The sequence below is a fragment of the Nuphar pumila genome, chromosome 5 (assembly GCF_984573655.1).
Source record: "Nuphar pumila chromosome 5, dmNupPumi1.hap1.1, whole genome shotgun sequence".
NCBI classification, from domain to species: domain Eukaryota; kingdom Viridiplantae; phylum Streptophyta; class Magnoliopsida; order Nymphaeales; family Nymphaeaceae; genus Nuphar; species Nuphar pumila.
Genome location: NC_143253.1, coordinates 5,355,379 through 5,378,259, shown reverse-complemented (window position 1 = coordinate 5,378,259; position 22,881 = coordinate 5,355,379). Strand labels below are relative to the sequence as shown.

Genomic DNA, 22,881 nt, shown 5'->3' with positions numbered 1-22,881 from the left:
GGTCTTAATGGTGCCTTACCAGAAAAAGGCAGGATAATCCCTTCTCTCTCTCATATATATATATAGTCGTCCATTTTTACTTGTTTTTATCCCTTGCGCTTAATACGTCGTATATATATGCCTTGGCATTTATACTTTCTTCTTACTCCAAGTAACTGTGAGAACGACTACGAAGTTGACATAGGCAGCTGTCTTTTGAGTGGATACAGCTAACAGCCCAAGTTTTAAGCAACCTGTGGGACACATGTGCCATTTATAAAAAAGAATTCTCGTTCATTTTGGCAAAGTCACCAAGGATAAAAAAAGAGCTTGCCAACTGGGCTTCATGATTTGGTCATTGAGGGTTCCACCAAATGGTCTTCTGCCTCCTCAATCAATTCAGAGAATGTCTTATGTGTCTCGTCTCACTTCACCATTATAACATAGCCAATGTTCCTGAACTTTCATATATATTGAAATTTGGTGGTCCAGAAGCAGGCTGAACTATGGAAGTTTGAAGGGAGGGGAGGTTGGGAATTCATATGTTTATATTCTTGAAAAGTTGGGAATTACTTTCTGAAATATGAACGTGTAGGAACACTTTTAGGAGTTCCTGTGCAGGTAGCTCCCTGCTAAACAGTAACCAAACCATTGCAAAGAAGGGGTTTTAGTGGGAAAATTTCAATCAATTAGAACACTAAAAAAGAAAATGATATTGGGTTTTAACAATTGAAAGCATGATTTACCAACCAGGGCTCTGCGTTGTTGGTAGAAGCTGTCAGTGCAAGTCTCCTTGTAGTGGGACTTTGCAGGTTCAAAACCCAGTGGTACATTGAATAATAACCGGTGGGGGGCTGCCTAACCCCAGCTTGCCTTTAAAAAAAAGAGAGAAAAAAAAAACATGATTTGGGAAGGTCATTTAATGATCAGATTATCAATTCCTAGATACAAAAAGAGGGGGGAGGCATTCTCTCCCTTACAAAGAAATACTTAAGGAAATGAGATTATGACATTTATGACATCAGATGCATTCTTTGTTTCTTTTTATAATGAGGAAAAAACCATTATTATTGTTCGGTTGTTTTGTTATGGGATGAGCGGTGCCACATTTACCTTGGGGCTGTTTCAGTGTCCACAGTGTAAAACTCCACAAGCACTTTCTCTTTACACCTCGGGGATAGTTTCACATTGACTTCAATATTGCAGGAATAGATGCACACCTTCACATCTATGTCACAGGGATTCTTCAATTTGCCCTCGTGTCTTGTCCTTATGTATGATATTTTCAATAGAAAATTGCAAAAAAATCACGTGTGCCTCGTGTCCTTGTGACAGCTTCTCATTGACTTCAACATTGCAGTATTGAACCCGCAAAGTCCATCAAATTGAAGGCGCTAAGCCAAAACAAATGGCTAAGTGTGTGGCCCCCTTATGGGCTAAATACAATCTCTCATGCTGTAGTTAACATTCAGATTAGATCGGCATGGAATAAGAAAACATTATACTTTTCACAAAGGCTGAAAATTGCATACTGCACTTTCCAGGTTTAAGAGAGCAAGGTTTATAACATTATTGAATTAGCAATGTGCTAGAAGTTTGATGGGAACAATTTTTTATTTTAATACTGACTTGGTTGATGTATTTAACATTTTAAAATACACAAGGACATACATGGCATTCATGTTAGAATCAAGGATAAACTAAGACTTGCCTATTTCCCTGTATGGGGCCCATGCACACTAAAAAAAAAATGCCATGTTAGCATACGGTTTTCCTCGCAACGGCTATAAAAGAGAACAGATGGCAAGCAACACAAAAAGCAAAACAGCTCTTGGATGGTAAAAAGAACTGAATAACACAATCATCCCTGCTTCATCCATCCCTTCTTACTGTCAAAAGGCAAAATAAGAGCATGTGCACAAGGGTATATTTGCCATTTAAAAAATAAGAATCTGGTGAAGGTCACCTACCATCGTCATCACTTTCAAAGATACCCCTAGATTTCTTAAAACTGATATATTACAAAAACAACACTGGCTATTTTTATCACTAAGTTTTATCCAATAAAAAATTTAAAAACCCTCACACTGTACCACATTCATAAACAAACCAGCCTCCTCACCTCTTTCATTTCATCTCACTAAAAACCTTACCAAAGAGCTTCTCTACCATGAATGCACTCACCAATCCACCATCAATGGCGCCCAAAACCATCATCATGGTCTTCTTTCTCTTCTCATCCACCACCATTCCTGCATTTTCGGTCCAAACCAGAAACACCATCCTGAAAGCACCACCTGACATCCCTCCTTCCCCCTCTGTTTCTCCCCCCACCCATCAAACTCCAGTCACCCCACAATCTCCCTCACCCAAAATCAGCCTAAATCCTGCCTCTCCACCATCTCTTCCACACACCCCACCTTCTCCTCCAGCCCAATCTGTTCCAGAAACACCACCATCACAACCATCACCACCCACCAAGCCCTCCATCTCCACTTCATCACTGGACCCCAAGCAACTCATGGCTTTGAAATCGTTGGGAATTCCGGCCACCATAGATCCCTGCTCGCCTAACACGCCCGGAAACGCTACCGTCTGCGACGCCGGTAAGCCCTTCAGGCACCTCATCTCCCTTCAGCTCAGGAACTGCTCTCCAGACATCCTGATGTCCCCAACCGCCATGAAAACTCTTGATACATTGCAGTCTCTGGCCTTTGACAACTGCCCAATAGAACTAATTAGGTTCCCCAATGAACTCACCAGCAACCTTAGATCCTTCACCTGCATCAACAGCCTGCATAGATTGACAGGGGTGTGGCTGAGCAGGCTGGCCAATCTCACAAACCTGATCGTTGAGAGGGTCAGGATCAATGCAAGTGGGTCTTCAATCATACTTAGCAGGATGACCAATCTGAGGTCTGTCAAGATTGCTAGAGCTAATCTCAGTGGTGTCTTGCCAAAAAAATGGCACCCCAATATCATAGAGATTGATTTTTCTGACAATGAATTGAAGGGGCCTATACCCATGTCCATTACCCAACTCTCTGGGTTGAGGTCCTTGGATTTGAGCTCCAACAGGCTGTCTGGTTCTATCCCATCTACAATTGGGGACCTCTTGATGCTTAGAAATCTCTCATTCGCGAAGAATTCGTTGGAGGGATCGGTGCCGGATTCGATAGGACAGATCCTTTCCTTGGTTCATCTTGATCTGAGTGGCAACCAGCTAAATGGCTCTGTTCCTGGGTTCCTCTCTGAGATGAAAGGTTTGAAGTCTCTGAATCTTGAGAATAACAACTTTCAGGGTGTTGTTCCTTTCAATGCTTCTTTTATTAAGAAGTTGGGTGTCTTTAAGATTGGTGGGAACTCAAATCTTTGCTACAATAGCTCATTGGTTTCTTCGAAGCTTAAGCTGGGGTTAGCTCCCTGTGACAAGAATGGCTTGCCTATCTCGCCGCCTGATTCTTCGTCGGCTTCCCCGGCGGAGGCGCCGAGCGACGACAGCACTTCAGAATCTGACAGTGGAACTCAGCGCAGCCATCACCATGGACCCAGCACAGTAGTTCTTGTGGTGGCAATTGGGCTTTCATCAATAGTTTTTCTGATCATCTTCTGTATTCTTCTGTCAAAACGGTGTTCATGACAAGACTGTTCTGGTGGAATTTGAAGCAGTATGTGAAGTGCTTGCAGGATGGTATTGCAGATTGGATCCGTGTCTGCAAGCATGTGGGGGACGGCAGTGTATCATATAGGCTAAGAAGACCATACACGCTGCAGTTATTTGGTCTCTGCAGTTCTGTATAAATACCATTTTTTGGTTTTATTTTCTTCTTTATCCAATTTCTTGAGTTTGGGGCGTGCATTTGGTGGTGAGGTTAGTTGGAAGATGAATGAATTTATACAGGTTGAGTTGATGACATTAAAGATGCGAGTCTGTTTCATCTTTAACTATTTTCATTGCTAATATATATATATATATATATATATATATAGGCTACTAGTGCAGCATGGAACTAATGAGTGGAAATCACTCTTTCAAAAAATTTCAATTTTTTTTTACTGATGTGATTTACATTGTTTGTTTAGGAGGAAACTTGTTTTGAATCATGTGATGATTATGACAAGTAATTAGGTTTTTATAGGGGTTAAAAAATCAATGGCCCATAATGTGTCCAAATTTCATAACTCAAAAGACCACATTTTTACATAAAGCATGATCCAAGGCTTGATCAAACCTGCACCCATGATATCTAGCTCATTAGTACATTACCTTCATTAGTAGCAAATATTTTTCCTATATATATACATACACTATAATCCAGAAGGCAAGTGGTAAGCCCACAGAGTTTTACGCTGCCAAGAGAGTGATCAAGTATGTCAGGCAGAGTTAGCACGGCAGGGCACCCGAGTGGACATTGTTTCCCTGCTCATCCAAATCATCAAAATCCGTATCTCTTGTTTGGAGTATAGCCTCTCTTTCATCCTCACCGTCAGCTTCTCTTAGCAGCATCAGCATGCGCTTAGAATTTAATCCCAGTAACAAATGCATGCAACGTTCCTACAATGTACCATTTTTCTGCAACTCTGCAAAATGACTTCACGGATCTTTTGAGTTTTCCTCTGAGACTCGTCTCTTTTAAAGGAAAAATAAGAGAGCTATATTCAATCGCTCGTACCAAGTAAGACCCAGACATTAAGGATGCGCCAAGTTGTTCTGACAAACTGAAAAAACCATCTCGAGTTGGTATAAATGAGGGGAATTTTACTATTCTATGGAGAGAGAGAGAGAGAGAGAGAGAGAGAGAGAGAGAGAGAGAGAGAGAGAGAGAGAACTCATCCTTTTGTCTGTGTAATGAGAAATGATATTAGGTGTCTTGAAAAGACACCGTAGTAGTTTTCTTTAAAAAAATTGAAGGCTAAGTTGGTTGTAGGTTGTTCAAAAGGGCTCTGCACGCCTGGTTAGCCAAAGCAGCAGGCTCACTGGCTAAATGGACCCCATCATGTGACATATGATGGTTTCCATCCCACAATCAATCCTAACCATCCAATCAATGGCTAAGATTGGCCCACATTTTCAACTGGATGTGGACTGATATGCTTCAGATGGAACACATCCTATGTCAAAAGATGGGATCAATTTTGCTCCCTGGTGGACGAGGAGCGACTGAGGGTTTTATGTTTAACCGATCGGAGGTAGTCCATACGGCAGGGCTTCATTTTCTTCCAGGCGCCACCACCTGGACTGAGGTTTAACCCTCATTAAACATAAAAAAATTGGCTCTGGGTTCTGGTATCTTGACCAATCTCACTCCAGAACTGACTGTCCAGGCAAATAACTGCATGGAGACAGATTGCATTCAATTAGGATGCTGTGTCAGTCCGTTCAATCTCAAGAGTAGACGCGGGGCAGAGTTTAGCGTGCGCTTGCAAACTGTCACGGCATGGGAGTGACCCAAGCCAAGTCATATGTCATCGCAAACTTCATTTGACAGAAGGAAATACTATTGCACAACATTTTCTTTCCCTATATGATCACCCAAAACACAGTACACCGACATTTTCCCCACCATTTGTGCCTACACAACTGTATAAACCTTCATAGTCGTGGAAGTGTCGCACACGATCAGGTTTTCTGCATCACTTGGAGTGGTACATAACCAATTCACCTGTGACAAGGGAGTAAAATACCAGAGGTTAAGGGGGTCAGAAAGGGAAACAGCTGAAGGATTACTTGTCCATATGGTACATGGGCTGTATATCCTTATGAGAATTGCAAACTCAGGCTTCATTCTCATGGTAAAACAGAGAATGCAAAGTGTGAAATTTTGCAATTTGCCAAAAGATTCAAACTCTAATTTTTCATCTAGGTTGGAAAGATGTTCTTGCAGTTCCACTTGAGTTTGTTTTATTAAACACTTGTGGAAACATAAGATGCAGAAAACAAGTAGAATAATAATTTCATTAAAAGGAATACCCGATGATAAGGACACAAAGAAAGGTCAACATTTTTGCAGGTTATCACCCACCAGTCTATAGAAAGAGGGAATGGAAAGATAAATTCACTCACTTTTTTCTGGACATTAATGCTCATATGTGTGCTTAGGTTGCCCTGTTCAGCACCAAAATATTTAGACCAGTCCCATACTTTAACCAATGCATCATTGCCACCTGAAATTATGAATTGGCCTTTCTTTCCGAACAACGAGAATGCCCTGAAAACAAAGCAATCTTAGACAAAATTTAACATGCTGTACATCTGATGAGATGGGAGACACTCACACGCAAGATGCAGGAGCAGTATGCCCTCCAAAAGCATGACCAAGTTGTAACCTTTTTACTTGGATGCTGCTTGATGTTTCAGAAGTTTCTTGTGGAACTTTCTTGTTGGGTTTTGCTGGCATGTGCTTCCTCAATAGAGAGGAGCTTCTTCCCTTGACACCAGAAAGCTCAGATTCAATGTTAATTACCTCAATAACACCATCACCCCTTGCCACAGCACATATATTTTGTGCTTCCATATCCTCCTCAGATACTGCTATTGCATGAACAAAAGGAGGATTTATGGATTGGCTTGCACTATGGGAGGAATCAGCTTGAGTCGTATCATATTTCCCTGAGAACTTGATTTCAAAAGGGTTAGAGATTCAGAGTAAAGAAAAAACAAGGTACACATAACAGAACTTAGGTAAATAGGCAAACAGAAAAGCATATTATACATGATAATCACCCCCAGAAATCTAATACGAGGAAAAAGTATGGAAATTTGTTCATGATGGACCAAGTTTCCCGTAAGAGGTAAGCTACTTTCAGTTAAATATTGTGGTATGCCTTCTCTACTAGCAGAAACTAAAAAGGGCACATTTTAGCTAGTACTTTTTCAGGAATTCTTCAATATATAGGACTTCCTCAAATGAAGATCATGTTACTTGTATGAATGTGCCCAAACATTCCATTCATAAACATGGTCTGACACCTCAAACTTAGCCTTCCATCAGAGAGGATGTGGTGGCAAATGTTGCAACCCTTGGAAGAGAGAACATATCGACATGATTTTGCATGAGTATATAGCCTCAGGTAAGGAGCACACGTTTTTTTATATTAAAACCATAAATACGATGTGAAATAAGGGGATCACCTTGTCAAGTGTTGATATTACATCCTAGCATAGACCTAGTTCTTGGAACAATCTAAGGAAGGAAGTTTCTCATGAGGTTTCAAAAAGTCGGGCTTTCTAGTGAGCACATCTGCAATATTAAAAAGAAAATCTAAAAAGAAGGGACCTAAAATATTAAAAAAGTATTGGAAAAACTGCCATAAATATATCAGACCATCAAATTTTTATGAGATTTTATGTTCAGAAAAAGTTAATTTTCAAATCACATATATTAGGAATCACTTTGATCTCATTTTCACTTGTTCTAGACCACTTTGCTTCTTAGAAACTTCTTATACAACTGATTCAAGTGTCATAATAAAGTTCGGTTCAACCATATAGCAGGTTTCTGGCATTAGTGAGGGCTGAAACCAGATAACAAGTTCCTACAATTCTTGTCTGCTTTAATGCTGGAAACCCACCAAAATTAAGTCAGGTTCTGAATGCCTCAGGAAATCGATTAAACCGAAATCTTCATTGACTGAGAGACCACGGCATTTTCATCATCTTACATGTCTGAATTATTATTTCCTCTTCAGTTGGTGCAATATAATTGTGAATATTTGTATAATATCTTTGTATTCTTGGGATGCCACAATAGAATGGCATAGTTGTTTTGCATTAAATGTTGTATGTCTTCTTTGTAAAATACCCATTGAGGCATCTCTAATTAATAAAGCTAATATGTGGTAGCCCCAGTTGCCCCACATACTAGAGAGACAGGGACTCTGTGTGTGCTCCAAGGTATTCCAAGCTCTTCCTCCTGTCTTTTCAAGTTATTAATCTTTGGGTTATTCTCCAGCTTGTTTTGGAGTAACCGAGGAGTGCTTAGGTTGACAATTTTACACATGAAGCGATAAAAAACAATTTAGATAGGAGATGAGCTTGTATACACCAGATGATGAAACCAAAACTTGGTGGAGAAGTCAATGAATGAAAGCCCAACAGATGAATGAGTTCAATTTTGTCATAATGTTCAATATGAGTGTAAAATAAAAAATATACATCTTACTCGGTCATTGTACTTTCACTATCCATTTGGTCATGCCAGAAATTCTTCAATATCCTTTATGTGTGTTTTTGCAAGATACCCCTCATAGCCACGAACTAGAGCAATTTTAATTCCTTTTCAAATTCTTCACCCAGCTGGAGAAAAGCATTCTCATCTCAATTTAATCCACCATGATAAATTATTCTTGTAATTGAATGTTTCCGATTTTTTTAGGAAAATGAATTATCTGCATATCTTTGCAACCACATAAACAATTTCTCTAAGGAAAAGAAATAAAAGAAATAATCCCTATATAACATACAGATAGTGAGATAAATAATCACTAACAGAATGAGAATTACCAAAATCTATTATTTTATAGCGCTTCCCTCTTGAAAATTCCCACATCACAAGCTTTGCATCTAATCCACCAGTGATGACTGTTAAGGACATTTCCAGTTTAAAAATAATCAGTGAACAAAACAAATGAATAACGTAATTATATGATGCTTGTTTGTCTAGACAATTAGTATGTTTTGGAAGAAGCTTGTACAGTTTGGGCAAAACATAAATGCATCATATAATTGTGGCACACAAATAAAATTAATAAAGACATAATCAAAACATGAGCAACAATGAGATGCAACTCCAGAGTGCTTGAAGAATCACTGATGGAGAAATATTTTCCCTAGCCAGTGGTTTAAAAAACAAGAAAGAGATACAAATTAAACAAATGACATGAACAGTGCCAACTAGATTGCAAATTCATACTGACCACAGAAGACTATATCAGCACAATGCACAATATTCTTATCAGGTGTGTAGATGGCATAATCTGGCCAATATGCAAGAATGATGCTGCACCAATGCAATATGTAGTATTACACCTCACACAGACATTTCAGTTAAAGTATATTTGCATGGTCACTGGACACACCACAACACTTCATGGATATAGTGGAACCTATGTCCGCTACCTTTTATCAGAAAGAGGAAATGTGAAGATTAAAGACAATTCCTCTAACCTCCAATCCAACCCTCATACTAAAAAAAAAACATTATAACCATTTCTCAGTAAGTAATTCTCCATGGTTCCAACATTTTGAAGCTTAGGAAAAAGAGAAGATTTCTTTTCGACATGTTTAAGAAAAGAAGAACTAGTCTAACTGCCTAAAAGCCAATTAATTGACAACAGATTTTCTTGCCATAATTTTTCAAAGCAATTTCGTTTTTGGCCATAAATTGCTCATCCCCAAAGGTTTTAGCAAAGGGACATCTTAGGAATTGGGTGGTTAGGGAAAAAGGAAGGAGACATGATCAAGAAGCCTAATGTTGTTGCACGATAAGGATACTTGACACATGGCTGGCAATCTCGGAGCTTGGTCTTGGATTGAACATGTGACTTGGGTGAGTCAACACAGTAACTTGGAGGAGTCATGTTTTTTTTATTAATTTATTAAAAATAAATAACATATACATTATAATTAGATACTACAAAAGTTGAATAAACTAATCCAACATTACATATAAAAGAACAGATTTTGTTAAGCATAATATAAAACTTTAAATATAAATAATTATTTAGCTAAATCCTACATTTAACATCAACATTTATGATATTCATGAACTCATATATCGTTCTTGATGTTCTTTATCTTGTAACCTATCAATTTAAATTGCTATTAAGAAAGGAAATTCCCAAGGAGCCAAGGAGGATGACAAGGAAGGGATTGGTTTGAGGAAAATGGTTCATTTTTTGCCCATGCGCATGCATACACACACACAGAGGCCTCCACGGAAGAAGACTGGCTGAGCGAGAAAATCCTCACTGCTAGGTCCACACCAAGGTTTGAGCAATATTCTAGCAACTTCCCACCAGAGAGAGAGAGAGAGAGAGAGAGAGAGAGAGAGAGAGAGAGAGAGAGAGAGAGAGAGAGAGATGAATAGCAGTTGCAAGCCTGCAAATTCCCTTTCCGTCTCTGACTCCCTAGAACACTCACCACGATCGGTGCATAAACAGCAGGTTAGGGGGGGAATGGGAAGGGAGCAGAATAAAGGTTGAGACTCCAGAGGAGACTAGAGACCAGGTGGAGTATCATCATGTCACCCCCCCTTAACTGAATAACATTCATTCATGAATCACCCGGTTCAATCTTGTTTTGACTTTGTACAGAGTCAATAGAAAATCAGCATTTTATTAGTCAATTCTGGAAGAAAAAACATGACAGAAATCAGCCAAGTCACCTCTAATTTGTGACTCAGTCAAGTCACTTGAGTTAGCTATATAACTCGACCAATTCTAGACTATTACTGAGTCATACACGTTTCTTGCTCAGTAAAAGACAAATCTGAGTTAACCCGGCCAAGTCCCTTACTTGACTTGCCGAGTTTGCCAACCATGATTGGATGCAAAACCATAGAAAGACCTGAATGTTGGTTAAAGCCATCATTACATACACCAATATGGATCTTGTCATTTCTATCCAAGAGAAAAACAAAGACAACGACAATCACGAACTTCAAGACAATTTGTTAAAACTTTAAGGAGTACCTTCCCATGGTCTCCATGGAAGAAATTGTACGCTGCTACATATCTAAGATACAAAACATTAAGGGTGTAAACATAAAGCCTGAGAAGAAAAGTAGCAAAAACATGCATTATTGATGACGAGAGGGTACTCAGAATAATTTTCCACAGCACAGTTCAGACCTTTGTATGTCAATAATGAACATATTCCATGGTTTTTCTTCACCTCAAAGTAATTGAGGGGCATACGGACCAGATCAATCTTAAGCAACTACGCCACATATACTTGCACCATCAGAACATCTATGCAAGTTACTTCATGCTAGAGTAAACCTTTACTGAAAGCCAGGACCTGCCTAAAACTTTTCAATACATGCAAACTGCAAAGTAGTGATGCATAGGGTAAGTTTGTATAGGAAACATGGCCCTTTCATTTTTGGAATACAAAATATCGTGAAAACAAAAGCATTCACTTTCAAGCCACCTTCACTGGACAGTGGACGTTTTAAAACCTATATTCCCACTTTTGCCTTTGAAAAAGAATGTTACAAATACAGATCTTTCCACTAAAATGAATGTAACAAAAACAGATCTTTCCAGTTTCCACTACCCAAGAATTAAGAATGTTACAAAAACAGATCTTTCCACTACCCAAGAATTAAGGCTTTCAAGTTTTCGCCACTAATCTATCCCACCTTAGTAGAGCAGCAGAGAAAATGCTTAACTAACAACCCGGCAATGTACATATGAATGGATTGGTGTTGAACCCAGTCATGAAGAAGCAAAAGAATAAGGCCTTGTGAAAGCCAGGACACACTCAACCATAACTTCATACGCATCCACATCCAGGGTCAGCTTGAGCAAATCAGGCCAGTGGCAATTTATGGCACATGGTCACATTTTTACTGCTGGGCTAATCCCCTTATATACCATTCTTGAATAATAAACCAAGCAAAATCGCCATATTGCAGATCCTACAGTGATATTGTGTTAGTGTAACAGATTTTATTTTACCACTAGAATGATTTAGCAGGATGGAACCAGTGGAACATAAATCTAGACAGTCGAATGAATAAAAACAAAACAGTAATTTCCAATATCACTGGGAGTGCATTCAAAGTTAAATTGAGAGGAAAACCCTAAGATTTTAACCACTTTCAGAGAGAAATGCATAAGGATTCCTTTTGACCTTTCCATTCTCAACCCAATGCAAAGACATGTTGGTTTATGTGCAGGCATATAACTAGATAAGCATCTAGAAAGCATTGTCATGAATAAGAAACAAGCAGACTTACCTACACACAAACATTATCAAAACAAATGTCATCTTTGGAGAATATACAATAAAAGTACCACCACGTCTTGACAACCTACAGCCATGCAAAAGATGTTGATAGCAAGATTAACTATAAAAAGGATACATTTTCATGGGCAGCTCTTAGTGTTCTATAGAGGCAATTATGGCGGATATCAATAACCTGTTAAAAAAATATTAAGTATTTCAATAGTTCAGATGGTAGTAAGATAATAACAACATGATATGCAAACTTATCACATTTAACTTGAACAATCAATGATAATCCATGGAGGAATAATAAGGCTGCCACAAAATAATTTAAGCACATGCAAATATACCTAGATTTACATCTCAAGCAGCAAAGAAAAAGATATCTGGTGAATAGTGCATTCATAGTAGAATGAAACATGTAAGACCAATTGAGACAAAAAAATAAAAAATCATTACGTAAATTTGAGAAAGAGCATTTTCTTTCATTAACTCATGTTTAACATGTTGGAATCTGTTTATGTCTCGGTCAACCCGTGAAAATAAAACCCCAAAGCAAAACATCATAAATAAGAACCATGAGCACAATTTCCTCCTTCCATTCATTTTGGGTTCGAATATCAAGCTTATAACCGAAATGGCTAGAGCATCAGTCCTGAGCTACATCACATGGGTGCGGGTGCGGGGATTCGGCACTTCCAAAAAACCCGGGTGCGGCAGGGGCAAAAATGTAATATATATATATATATATATAAATAAAGGGGGTCGGGTTTTTTCAAATTTCACAACAGCAGCTGACAGCAGCTGCTGTCTGTCAGCAGCTGTCAGCATATTTTTTTTTAAAAAAATTCGCAGCCCATTTGGGCATTTTTTTTTTAAAAAAAAAAATCCAAAAAATAAAATGGACCTAAATGATCCTGGGTGCGGTCAACTCACCCAGGATCGGGTTGACCGCACCCACACCCGCGTCGAGTCGCATCGACGCGGGTGCGGCACCCTGCTAGCCGAATTCCTGTGACATAGGTCCTGAGACATGAATGATGCCCTATCTCATATAACTTTTAATAAATGGAAGCCTCAGTAACCAAATATCAATGTTCTGTTCCAATGGCCTAAATAGATGCTGTGACAATGAACATTTAAACTAATGCAACATCTCCAAAAAACAATGACTGCGCTACCAATAAGTAGTTCAAACTTCAAGCTTAAGTTACAAGCATATTAGAGATCCATTGAATCCATATCATTGCTGAAGTCCCTAATCAATAGATACAAAACTAATATTTTCATCTTGTCACACTAGAATGTCAAGCACAAACATACTCAAAGTTGGCTAACAAAAAACAACAAAGAGAGAGTGCAAGTAACTAATGTATGGATGAGGTGTAAAGGTGGATAGTGTGTGAAGAAAACTTGACATAACCAAAGTTTTAAAAGGCAAGGCAGTAAGTAAGCAATGTGCAAGCCTTAAATTGCAGTTGAATGTACCAAGGCCTGCATGCCGAAAAGCGTTAGTGCCTAGGTATCACCTTAAAACCCAAATAAATGTTCAATTTATCAACAAAAATTTCAGAAGACAAAAATAAATAGTGATAGGCCTAATTTGTGATGGAAGGGAGAGATGGAGTGGAAATGGAAAGGTATAGGGAAATCGGCAAAGGTAGGGGGGTCGGCTAAATGAAGGAGATGAGTGGGAGAGAGGGAAGGGGTAAGTGAGGTTATTTTCGGAGCCGCCATGTCAACCTCTTCTCCTCCCGGTAAGACCTCTTGGCTTTTAGATTCGGGTGCTTCTTTTCACATGACCCCAAGTTTTAGTTCTTTTTCCGAATACTCAAAAAATCTCTCTCTATCTTTTGTTTTAATCGCGGATGGAACATCTCTTGAAGTAAAAGGAATAGGAAATTTTGAAAAACAAGAGTTCTTTATTTCAAAAATTAGATTTATACCCAAATTAAACTTAAATTTGCTTTCCGTTTCTCAACTCTCGGATCATGGGTGTGATATAAAGTTTTCATCTAACAAATGTTGGATACAGGATCGCCGGTTCGGGAGATTGATTGAGGAAGGCTCTAGGAAGGGTGATCTATACTATGTCGATTCCCTTCAAATTTCAAAGAACCTGTTTTGTAATGTTGTCTAACACAAGGATATTAATGTGTGGCACAAGAGACTTGGACATCCAAATATTGCAAAAATTTCTCATTTACCTTTTGTTAAAAGTCTATGTAAAAGTGATTTCACTTGTAACAACTGTATTTTTGGGAAAATGAAAAAATTGCCTTTTTGTCAAAGATCTATGTTTACAACAAGACCTTTTGAAATTATCCATTCGGATGTATGGGGACCGACACCCGTCCTATCAAAAGAAGGCTTTGCATATTATGTCATTTTTGTTGACGACTACACAAGATATTGTTGGATTTATTTTCTTAAACACAAATATGAAGTTTTCTCGATTTTTAAAACTTATCAGATGATGATTAAAAATCAATTTAATGAGAATCTAAAAATTTTTAGAACTGACTCTGGTGGAGAATACCTTTCAAGTGAATTAAAAAATTATCTTGAAAGTCATGGTATTCTTCACCAAAGATCTTGTCCGAAAACCCCTCAACAAAATGGATTAGCCGAAAGGAAGCATAGACATATAATAGAGACAACTCGAACATTACTTGTTTCTCAAAACATCCCAAAAGGTTTTTGGGCTGAAGCGGCTTTAGCATCTGTCTATCTGATAAATCGGCTACCTTCTAAAAACTTGAACAATATCTCGCATTTTGAAAAATTATATACCAAAGAACCCGACTATAGTCGGTTGAGAATTTTCGGTTGTAAATGCTTCATTCTAACGACAAGCTTTCACCAAAAGCCATTGCCTGCGCTTTTCTTGGATATTCCGAAACCCAAAAAGGGTTTCGTTGTTATGATATTAAGAATGACAAGCTATATGTTTCCAGAAATGTGAGTTTTCTGAAAAATGTTAATGGTTTTGAAAGGAGTGAACCCTTTGAAGAAAACATAGATTACTCTTTTTTATTTGAAATGTTAGCACATGATGATGATAGTGATGACGATTTCATTTATAATGACGTCAATGATAAAGAAGATGACTCTTCCCATCCACCTATCTCCCAACATAGAAATGAAGGAGCATTAAGAGCTCCTATAACATATACCCATAGAGATAGAAACAGTTTTAGGAGTGCAATTGAAAAATTTAGTGAACCTAGTGGGTCCAATTCAACAAATGATGAAAACCTACGAAGAACTGAGAGAAATAGAAAGATGCCTTCTAGGTTTATTTCATATGATTCGTTTACTACTAAACATAGAGTCTGCCTTAGCGCCATTCATTCCTATATAGAACCCAGAAACTTCGAAAAAAGCCAAAAAGAATGATGAATGGATGAAAGCAATGGAATGTGAGCTTTCAGCTCTCAACAAGGCAAAAACTTGGGAGTTCCAAGATCTTCCTAAGGGTAAGAAAGCAATAGGGTGTAGATGGGTATTTAAAGTAAAAACTAAGAGCGATGGATCTCTTGAGAGATATAAGGCCCGATTAGTTGCAAAGGGATATAGTCAAGAATACGAGATTGCCTATGAAGAAACTTTTGCCCCTTAGCCCGAATGGTCATTGTCCGATGTCTCATTACCGTTACCTCAATCAACAAATGAAACATCTATCAAATGAATGTTAAAAACGCCTTCCTAAATGGTGATCTGAATGAAGAAGTATATATGGATGCTCCACCAGGAATGAAGACTCCCAAAGGGAAAGTGCTTCGCCTTCGAAAAATACTTTATGGTTTAAAACAAGCCCCCAAGGCTTTGTTTGATAGATTTAACTCCGTAATGTTAGAAAATGGTTTTTCTTCCTGTTTCACTGACACTGCCTTATTTGTTAGAAAAATCAATGCAGGGATTGTCATTCTGCTTTTATATGTGGATGATATGCTTATAACCGGAAGTTATTCTAAAGGGGTTAAAAGCATAAAATCAATTTTGAAGGATAGGTTTGAAATGTCTGATTTGAGATTTCTAACTTATTTTTTGGGTATTGAAGTAGCATACTCTCATAGAGGGTATTTTTTTATCTCAAACTAAGCTTGCCTTTGAGATTATTGACAGGTCAGGTATTACGGATGATAAGGTTTGTGAAACTCCTGCTATATTAGGAGCCAAAATGAAGATTGATGATGGTATTCCTCTCTCCGATCCCACCCCATACAGACAGCTTGTGAGATCTTTGATGTATCTGAGTATTACTAGACCAGATATCTCTTATGCAGTTCATACTGCAAGTCAGTTCCAACATGCACCAACATCAGTTCACATGAGTGCCATCTTGCGGATTGTGAGATACATAAAGGGCACACTAAACAAGGGAGTATTATTATCCTCTTCTTCTGAATTAAAATTAATTGCTTATACTGACTCTGATTGGAGAGGTGACCCAAATAACCGTCACTCCACCACTGATTTTTGTGTGTTTTTAGGAGACTCGCTGATTTCATGGAGATGTAAGAAGCAACAAAAAGTGTCTCTATCCTCAACAGGAGCTGAATATCTTGCCAAGACGATTACTACCATGGAAATTGTATTGATTCACCAGCTATTAGAAGACATAGGGATCTCAATAGAAGGGCCCACCAAGCTATGTTGTGATAACGAGTGCAATATACATTGCAAAAAACCATACTTTTCATGAGCATTCTAAACACATTGAGCTGGACTGTCACTATGTTCGGGAAGCGTATCTGAAAAGAGTTATAGATCTTCCATATGTAACTTCAGAATATCAGTTGGCAGATTTCTTCACCAAAGCTTTGTGTGCTCTGCGGTTCAATTTCCTCATTGGCAAACTTTCGGTCATCTTGCCCTAAGTTTGAGGAGGGGTGTTAAATTGTAATTCATAAGACAATGTATTATATATATTTTTTATATATATAAAAGAAGATACATATACATATATATGTACATGTATCCATCTACTTATATATATAAAATATATATTTCTTTAGTTGTAGGGGTATTTTAGTCATTTCTACATTTTACGCATATTCATGTTTTTTAATATGATTGTAATTCCTCTTTTTTATTTTTTCTTATTTTTGCAATTTTTTTCATTTCTTATTTTTGTTCTTTTATGTAATATTTCTGTACACAGACCGTGGCTGACTGTGTACACTGTATAACAGTTTGTTGCACATAGTTTAAAAGGTAGACGTTGGGCTAATTCCCAACGTAATAAGAGCAGTTGGGAATAGCCCAACGTCTTTTTAAGTGCTTATAAATAAAGGCTATGTGAGCCCATTGAAAGAATGTATAACAGTAAGGAGTTGTCTCCTTAAGCTTATAAACACTGTGCATTTATTGCACTTCTTTTGTGGTGTAAAGCCTATAAACACTGTGCATTTATTGCACTTCTTTTGTTGTGTAAAGATTATAAACACTGTGCATTTATTTTGTGTCTTGAGTATTTGAAGTATCAAGTTATTTGAAAACTTGATTGTTTGTAAGGATTATTCACATCTTTATGGAATGAACTTGTTCGTCTCGAACCTCAATGGGAAGGTAGTGCTATTGCCATGAGGCAAGAGCAAATGAAAAAAGAGAGGTTTTTTCAATTTATTCATGGACTTCGTCCCAAATTTGAGCAACTTAGAGGATCCCTTCTTCATAAGGCTTCTACTCCTCTAAGTGACATTTTGGCCGACTTATGTCAAGAAAAAACTCGTTTGGCCTTGAAAAGAGATGTTGACGAAGTTCATGCCGTGTCTAGACCTGGCAACAATGTAAGATCATATAAACCACCCCATTTTTGGAAGAATAATGGTGGTGGAGGAAGAAAAATTATTAGTCATAATTGTAATGAACCGAGCCATATTCGTCCGGATTGCCCCAAATTCAAAAAAAGGTGGCTTCCATTGGTGAAATTCCTTCAAACACAAATGAAGATTCAAAGAAGGATGGAGACATAAAGAAGTCCATCGCTCATCTTACCGAAACTCTTCAACAATTTATAAAGATGAATTCCTCTACATCATCTTCCTCACCCTCCACTTCCGGTGCTGTCATCTCCTCTTTTCCAGGTATGACCTCTTGGATTCTTGACTCGGGTGCCTCCTTTCATATGACTCCAAATGCATCACTTTTGTCAAAACCAAGTCTCAATAAATTTAAATCATATGTTTCCACCACCGATGGAACATCCTTGGATGTTGAAGGCATTGAAAACCTTGAGAAAACTTATGACCAAAACAAAGATTTTTTTGTTCCCAAAATCCGAATTATTTCAAAACTTAATTTAAATCTTTTTTCCGTTTCTCAAATTACCGATTTTGAATGTGGTCACTTTTTCACCTATCCATTGCTATGTGCAGGATTTTCGGTCTGGAAAGCGGATTGGGCAAGGCCATAGAAGATGGGATCTTTATTATATAGACTTTTTGTCTTTGCCATCCAAATCATTTTGTAATCATGTTCAATCCAAAGATATTGAGACTTGGCATGAGAGGCTTGAACATCCTAGTATTTCCAAGTTGTATCTCTTTCCGTTTTTGAAAATTTTTTATAATACAAATACATTTACATACAATGATTGTATTTTTGGAAATATTCATTCGCTTCCGTATTCGTATAGTAATTTTGTGTCAAAAAGACCTTTTGAACTTGTGCATTCCGATGTGTGGGAGCCGACACCCGTTATGTCCAAAGGAGGATATTCCTACTATATTATTTTTATTGATGACTTTACTAGATATACATGGGTATACATTATTAAAAACAAATCCGATGTCTTCACTAATTTTAAAGAATTCCATGTTCTTATTCAAAATCAATTTCAAAACAATATAGCTATATTTAGATCCGATTCTGGAGGTGAGTACATGTCTAAAGATTTTCAAAATTATTTCAAAATAAATGAAATTTTGCACCAACAATCTTGTCCTAAAACTCCGCAACAAAATGGTCTTGCGGAAAGGAAACATAGACATTTAATTGAAACTACAAGAACACTTCTTGTCTCTAAAAATGTTCCTAAAAACTTTTGGGCCGAGGCTCATCTTACCGCAACATATCTTATCAATCGTATGCCCTCTTCTTCTTTAAAAAATGTATCACCTTTTGAAAAATTATTTAAAATTACTCCAGATTTTAATAGACTAAGGATCTTTGGATGTAAATGCTTTGTACTTGTTCAAAGACAAGATAAATTATCACCCAAAGCTCTTGAATGTGTGTTCATTGTCTATGGTGAAAATAAAAAAGGCTATAGATGCTATGATATTTGAAACAATAAACTCTCTGTGTCAAGAAATGTAAATTTTCTTGAAGAACAAAATGGTTTTGATATCCACACATCTAGAGAAGACATTGATTATTCATTCCTATTTAACTTAGCTCCTAGAATTGAGTCCCCTGATGCAATTATTTGTGATAATACTTGTGATGGCATTTTACATCATAATGATATACCACAACATGGTAATGTTTCTCAAAATGAGAACCTTAATGATATAAATGTATATAACCGGCGGTGAGGAAATAAACATCAACCTGCTCTTGAGAGATATTCTCAAGACTTCTCTTTAGAAGAACCTATTGATCCACCTAAGAGATCTTCTCGTAATAGTAGGCCACCACAAAAAATTGTGTCTTATAAATTTTTTTTACCTAATTATAGGACTTGTCTCATGTATTATACATTCGTATCATGAGCCTACTTCATTTAAAGAAGCTAAAAATCACCCACATTGGATTGAAGCCATGAAAATTGAATTAGAGGCTCTTAACAAATCCCAAACTTGGAGCATTATTCGTCAACCATTAGGAAAAAAGGCAATTGGGTATAGATGGGTATATAAAGTCAAAACCAAATGTGATGGATCTCTGGAAAGATACAAAGCTCGCTTGGTTGCAAAAGGCTACACCCAAGAATATGAGATTGATTATGAAGAAACCTTTGCTCCAGTAGCTAGAATGACTAGTGTGCAAACATTAATTGCCTTAGCCTCCATTAAGCAATGGCCGATATATCAACTTGATGTTAAAAATGCGTTTTTAAATGGAACTCTATGTGAAGAAGTGCTTATGGATCCTCCGTCAGGTCTTGAAATTGGTAAAGAAAATATTCTAAAGTTAAATAAAGCTCTCCATGGTCTTAAACAAGCATCAAAAGCTTGGTATGATCTTTTTAGCAAAGTAGTTCTCGATAATGGTTTTTCCTCATGTTATACTGATACTGCTTTGTTTGTTAAAACTTCTAATGAGTACATAACAATTTTGTTGTTACATGTTGATGGCATGATTAACTCCGCCTGTGTAGTTATACACTGCCGGTCCCAAGCCCGGATAAAGGAGGAGGGTTGCGGTAGGCCTGTGACAGCCAGCATAAAAACTTTGTCATATCCTATGAAAATGAACCAATATGAGAATTTCGTTGGGGCGTTCCCTACTGAGCGACGCGCTGTACTCTCTAGGCCCGGAGGCAGTGATAAATGTGCAAGGGTTGCTAGGTCGTCGCCCAGAAGCGATGCGTCACACCGGCGCCCGGGTGTGGTGTCAAATAGGCAAGGGTTCCCTCACTTTGTTGGACGGGTGGGGGTAAAGAAGTTAGTCCAAGACCATAAAATTAGGTTAGCCACTTGGAACATAGGGTCTTTAACTGGTAAGTTGGTAGAGTTAGTAGATGTTATGTGTAGGAGAAAGATTGATATTTTATGTCTTCAAGAGACCAAATGGGTAGGTGAGAAAGCTAAAGTGATAGAACCTTGGGGATATAAGATTTGGTATACAGGAATAAATAGGAATAGGAATAGGAATGGAGTAGGGATTGTTATGAGTCGTCAGTTTATAGATAATGTAGTTGAGGTCCGTAGGAAGGGTGATAGAATTTTACTTATTAAATTAGTATTAGGTACGGATATTATTAATATTATTAGTGTTTATGCACGTCAAGTAGGTTTAGATGATTCCATTAAGCATCAATTTTGGGAAGATTTAGATGGAGTAGTACAAGAGACATCTTATGGAGAAAAGCTTTTCATCGGCGGTGACCTTAATGGACATGTAGGCATTAGTAGGGAGGGATTTGAGAATATCCATGGAGGCTATGGTATAGGAGAAAGAAAGGAAAGTGGAGAAAGGATTTTAGATTTTTGTTTGTCCTATGATATGATCTTAGCAAACACTTGGTTTAGGAAGAGGGAGTCTCACCTAGTAACATTTAAAAGTGGGGTTAATACGAGTCAGATAGATTTTTTCCTACTTAGAAAGAGAGATAGGAGTTGTTGCATCGATTGTAAGGTTATACCAGGAGAAAGTGTAGCTACACAACATAGAGTCTTAATTTTAGATCTTAGAATTAGACAATGCCGCAAAAGGGATAGACATAGGATAGATCCTAGAATTAAGTGGTGGGCACTGAAAGGAGCTAAACAAGGAATGTTTGTAGAGCAGGTAGTTAAGGAAGTTGATTGGTGTCTCGAGGAGGATTCAGAATCAATGTGGAATAAGATAGCGGGTGGTATGAGAAAAGTAGCTAAGGAGGTATTGGGTGAGTCTAAAGGCGGTGCACCACTAGGTAAGGATACATCATGGTGGAACGAGGATGTCAAATTAGCTATTAAGGTTAAAAGAGAGTGTTATAGAAATCTAAGTAAGAGTCGTGATAATGAGAATTTGGAGAAGTATATGATAGCAAAGAAAGAAGCTAAAAAAGTTGTTCGAAACGCGAGAGCTAAGGTATATAAGGAGGTTTATGACAAGTTGGATACCAAAGAAGGCGAGAAGGATATTTATAGGCTTGCAAAGATGAGAGATAGGAAATCGAATGATTTGGGTATGGTTAGATGTATCAAAGATGAAACGCAAAGGGTTTTAGTCAAAGATGAGGAGATTAAGGAGAGATGGAAAGATTATTTTGATAAGCTATTTAATGATAGTCATGCTCAAGATCTTGGAGACTTTTCCATTCCTTTTCATGAGATAAATCGTGACTTTATGCGCAAGATTCAAAAGAAAGAAATTGCAGAGGCTTTGAAGAAAATGAAATCAAGAAGGGCAGTTGGCCCAGATGGTATACCTATCGAGGCTTGGAAATGCTTGGGAGAGAAAGGTTTAGAATGGTTGACAAATCTTTTTAACTTGATTTGGCGAACAAATAAGATGCCTAATGAGTGGAGGAAGAGTACTTTGGTGCCTTTATATAAGAATAAGGGTGATATACAAGATTGCACAAACTATCGTGGTATAAAACTCATGAGTCATACTATGAAACTTTGGGAGAGGGTGATTGAGTCTAGGTTGAGGAAGGTTGTCATGATATCGGAGAATCAATTTGGTTTTATGCCTGGAAGATCAACTATGGAAGCTATACATCTTCTTAGACAACTTATTGAAAGATATAGAGAGAGGAACAAAGATTTGCATATGGTTTTTATTGATTTAGAGAAGGCATACGATAGAGTACCTAGGGACGTTCTCTGGTGGACAATGATGAAGAAAGGTGTTTCTCTCAAGTACATTAGTATAATTAAAGATATGTATGAAGGAGTAGTAACAAATGTCCGCACTTGTGGAGGGGTGACAACCAATTTTCCGATAACGGTTGGGTTACATCAAGGATCTGCTTTAAGCCCTTTCCTATTTGCGATAGTGATAGATGAGCTTACGAGATCAATTCAAGAAAATGTACCGTGGTGTATGTTGTTTGCTGATGATATTGTTTTGATTGATGAGTCTAGAGCTGGGGTTAATGCTAAGTTAGAATTATGGAGACAGACATTGGAAGCTAGAGGTTTTAAGTTGAGTAAGAGTAAGACTGAATATATGGAATGTCGGTTTAGTAAGCAACGAAGTAGTGATGGGAGTGTAGTGAAGCTTGGTGAGCAAGATATACCGGTGAATGATTATTTCAAATATTTGGGATCCATCATTCAAAAGTA

General features: G+C 37.7%; 1 protein-coding gene and 1 pseudogene across 3 annotated transcripts in view; one reads left to right on the top strand and one right to left on the bottom strand.

Annotated features, from left to right (window-relative positions):
- Window positions 1-2,176: 2,176 nt before the first annotated feature.
- On the top strand, window positions 2,177-3,788 carry LOC149836568 (receptor-like protein 51 pseudogene; annotated as a pseudogene). Its single transcript, XR_016432010.1, has one exon. The product of XR_016432010.1 is annotated as a receptor-like protein 51 pseudogene (transcript).
- A 1,541-nt stretch (window positions 3,789-5,329) lies between these two features.
- The window catches only part of LOC149836567 (Transducin/WD40 repeat-like superfamily protein), a 60,893-nt gene continuing 43,341 nt past the window's right edge, over window positions 5,330-22,881 (bottom strand). For both annotated transcript variants that reach the window (XM_090005435.1, XM_090005436.1), the window contains 6 exons: window positions 12,069-12,125; window positions 10,672-10,714; window positions 8,483-8,560; window positions 6,256-6,589; window positions 6,044-6,188; window positions 5,330-5,642 (listed from right to left, as the gene is read on the bottom strand). In XM_090005435.1, coding sequence (XP_089861561.1) covers window positions 5,553-5,642; window positions 6,044-6,188; window positions 6,256-6,589; window positions 8,483-8,560; window positions 10,672-10,714; window positions 12,069-12,125 — 747 coding nt within the window. In that variant the 3' untranslated portion in view covers window positions 5,330-5,552. The remainder of the gene's footprint in view (window positions 5,643-6,043; window positions 6,189-6,255; window positions 6,590-8,482; window positions 8,561-10,671; window positions 10,715-12,068; window positions 12,126-22,881) is intronic.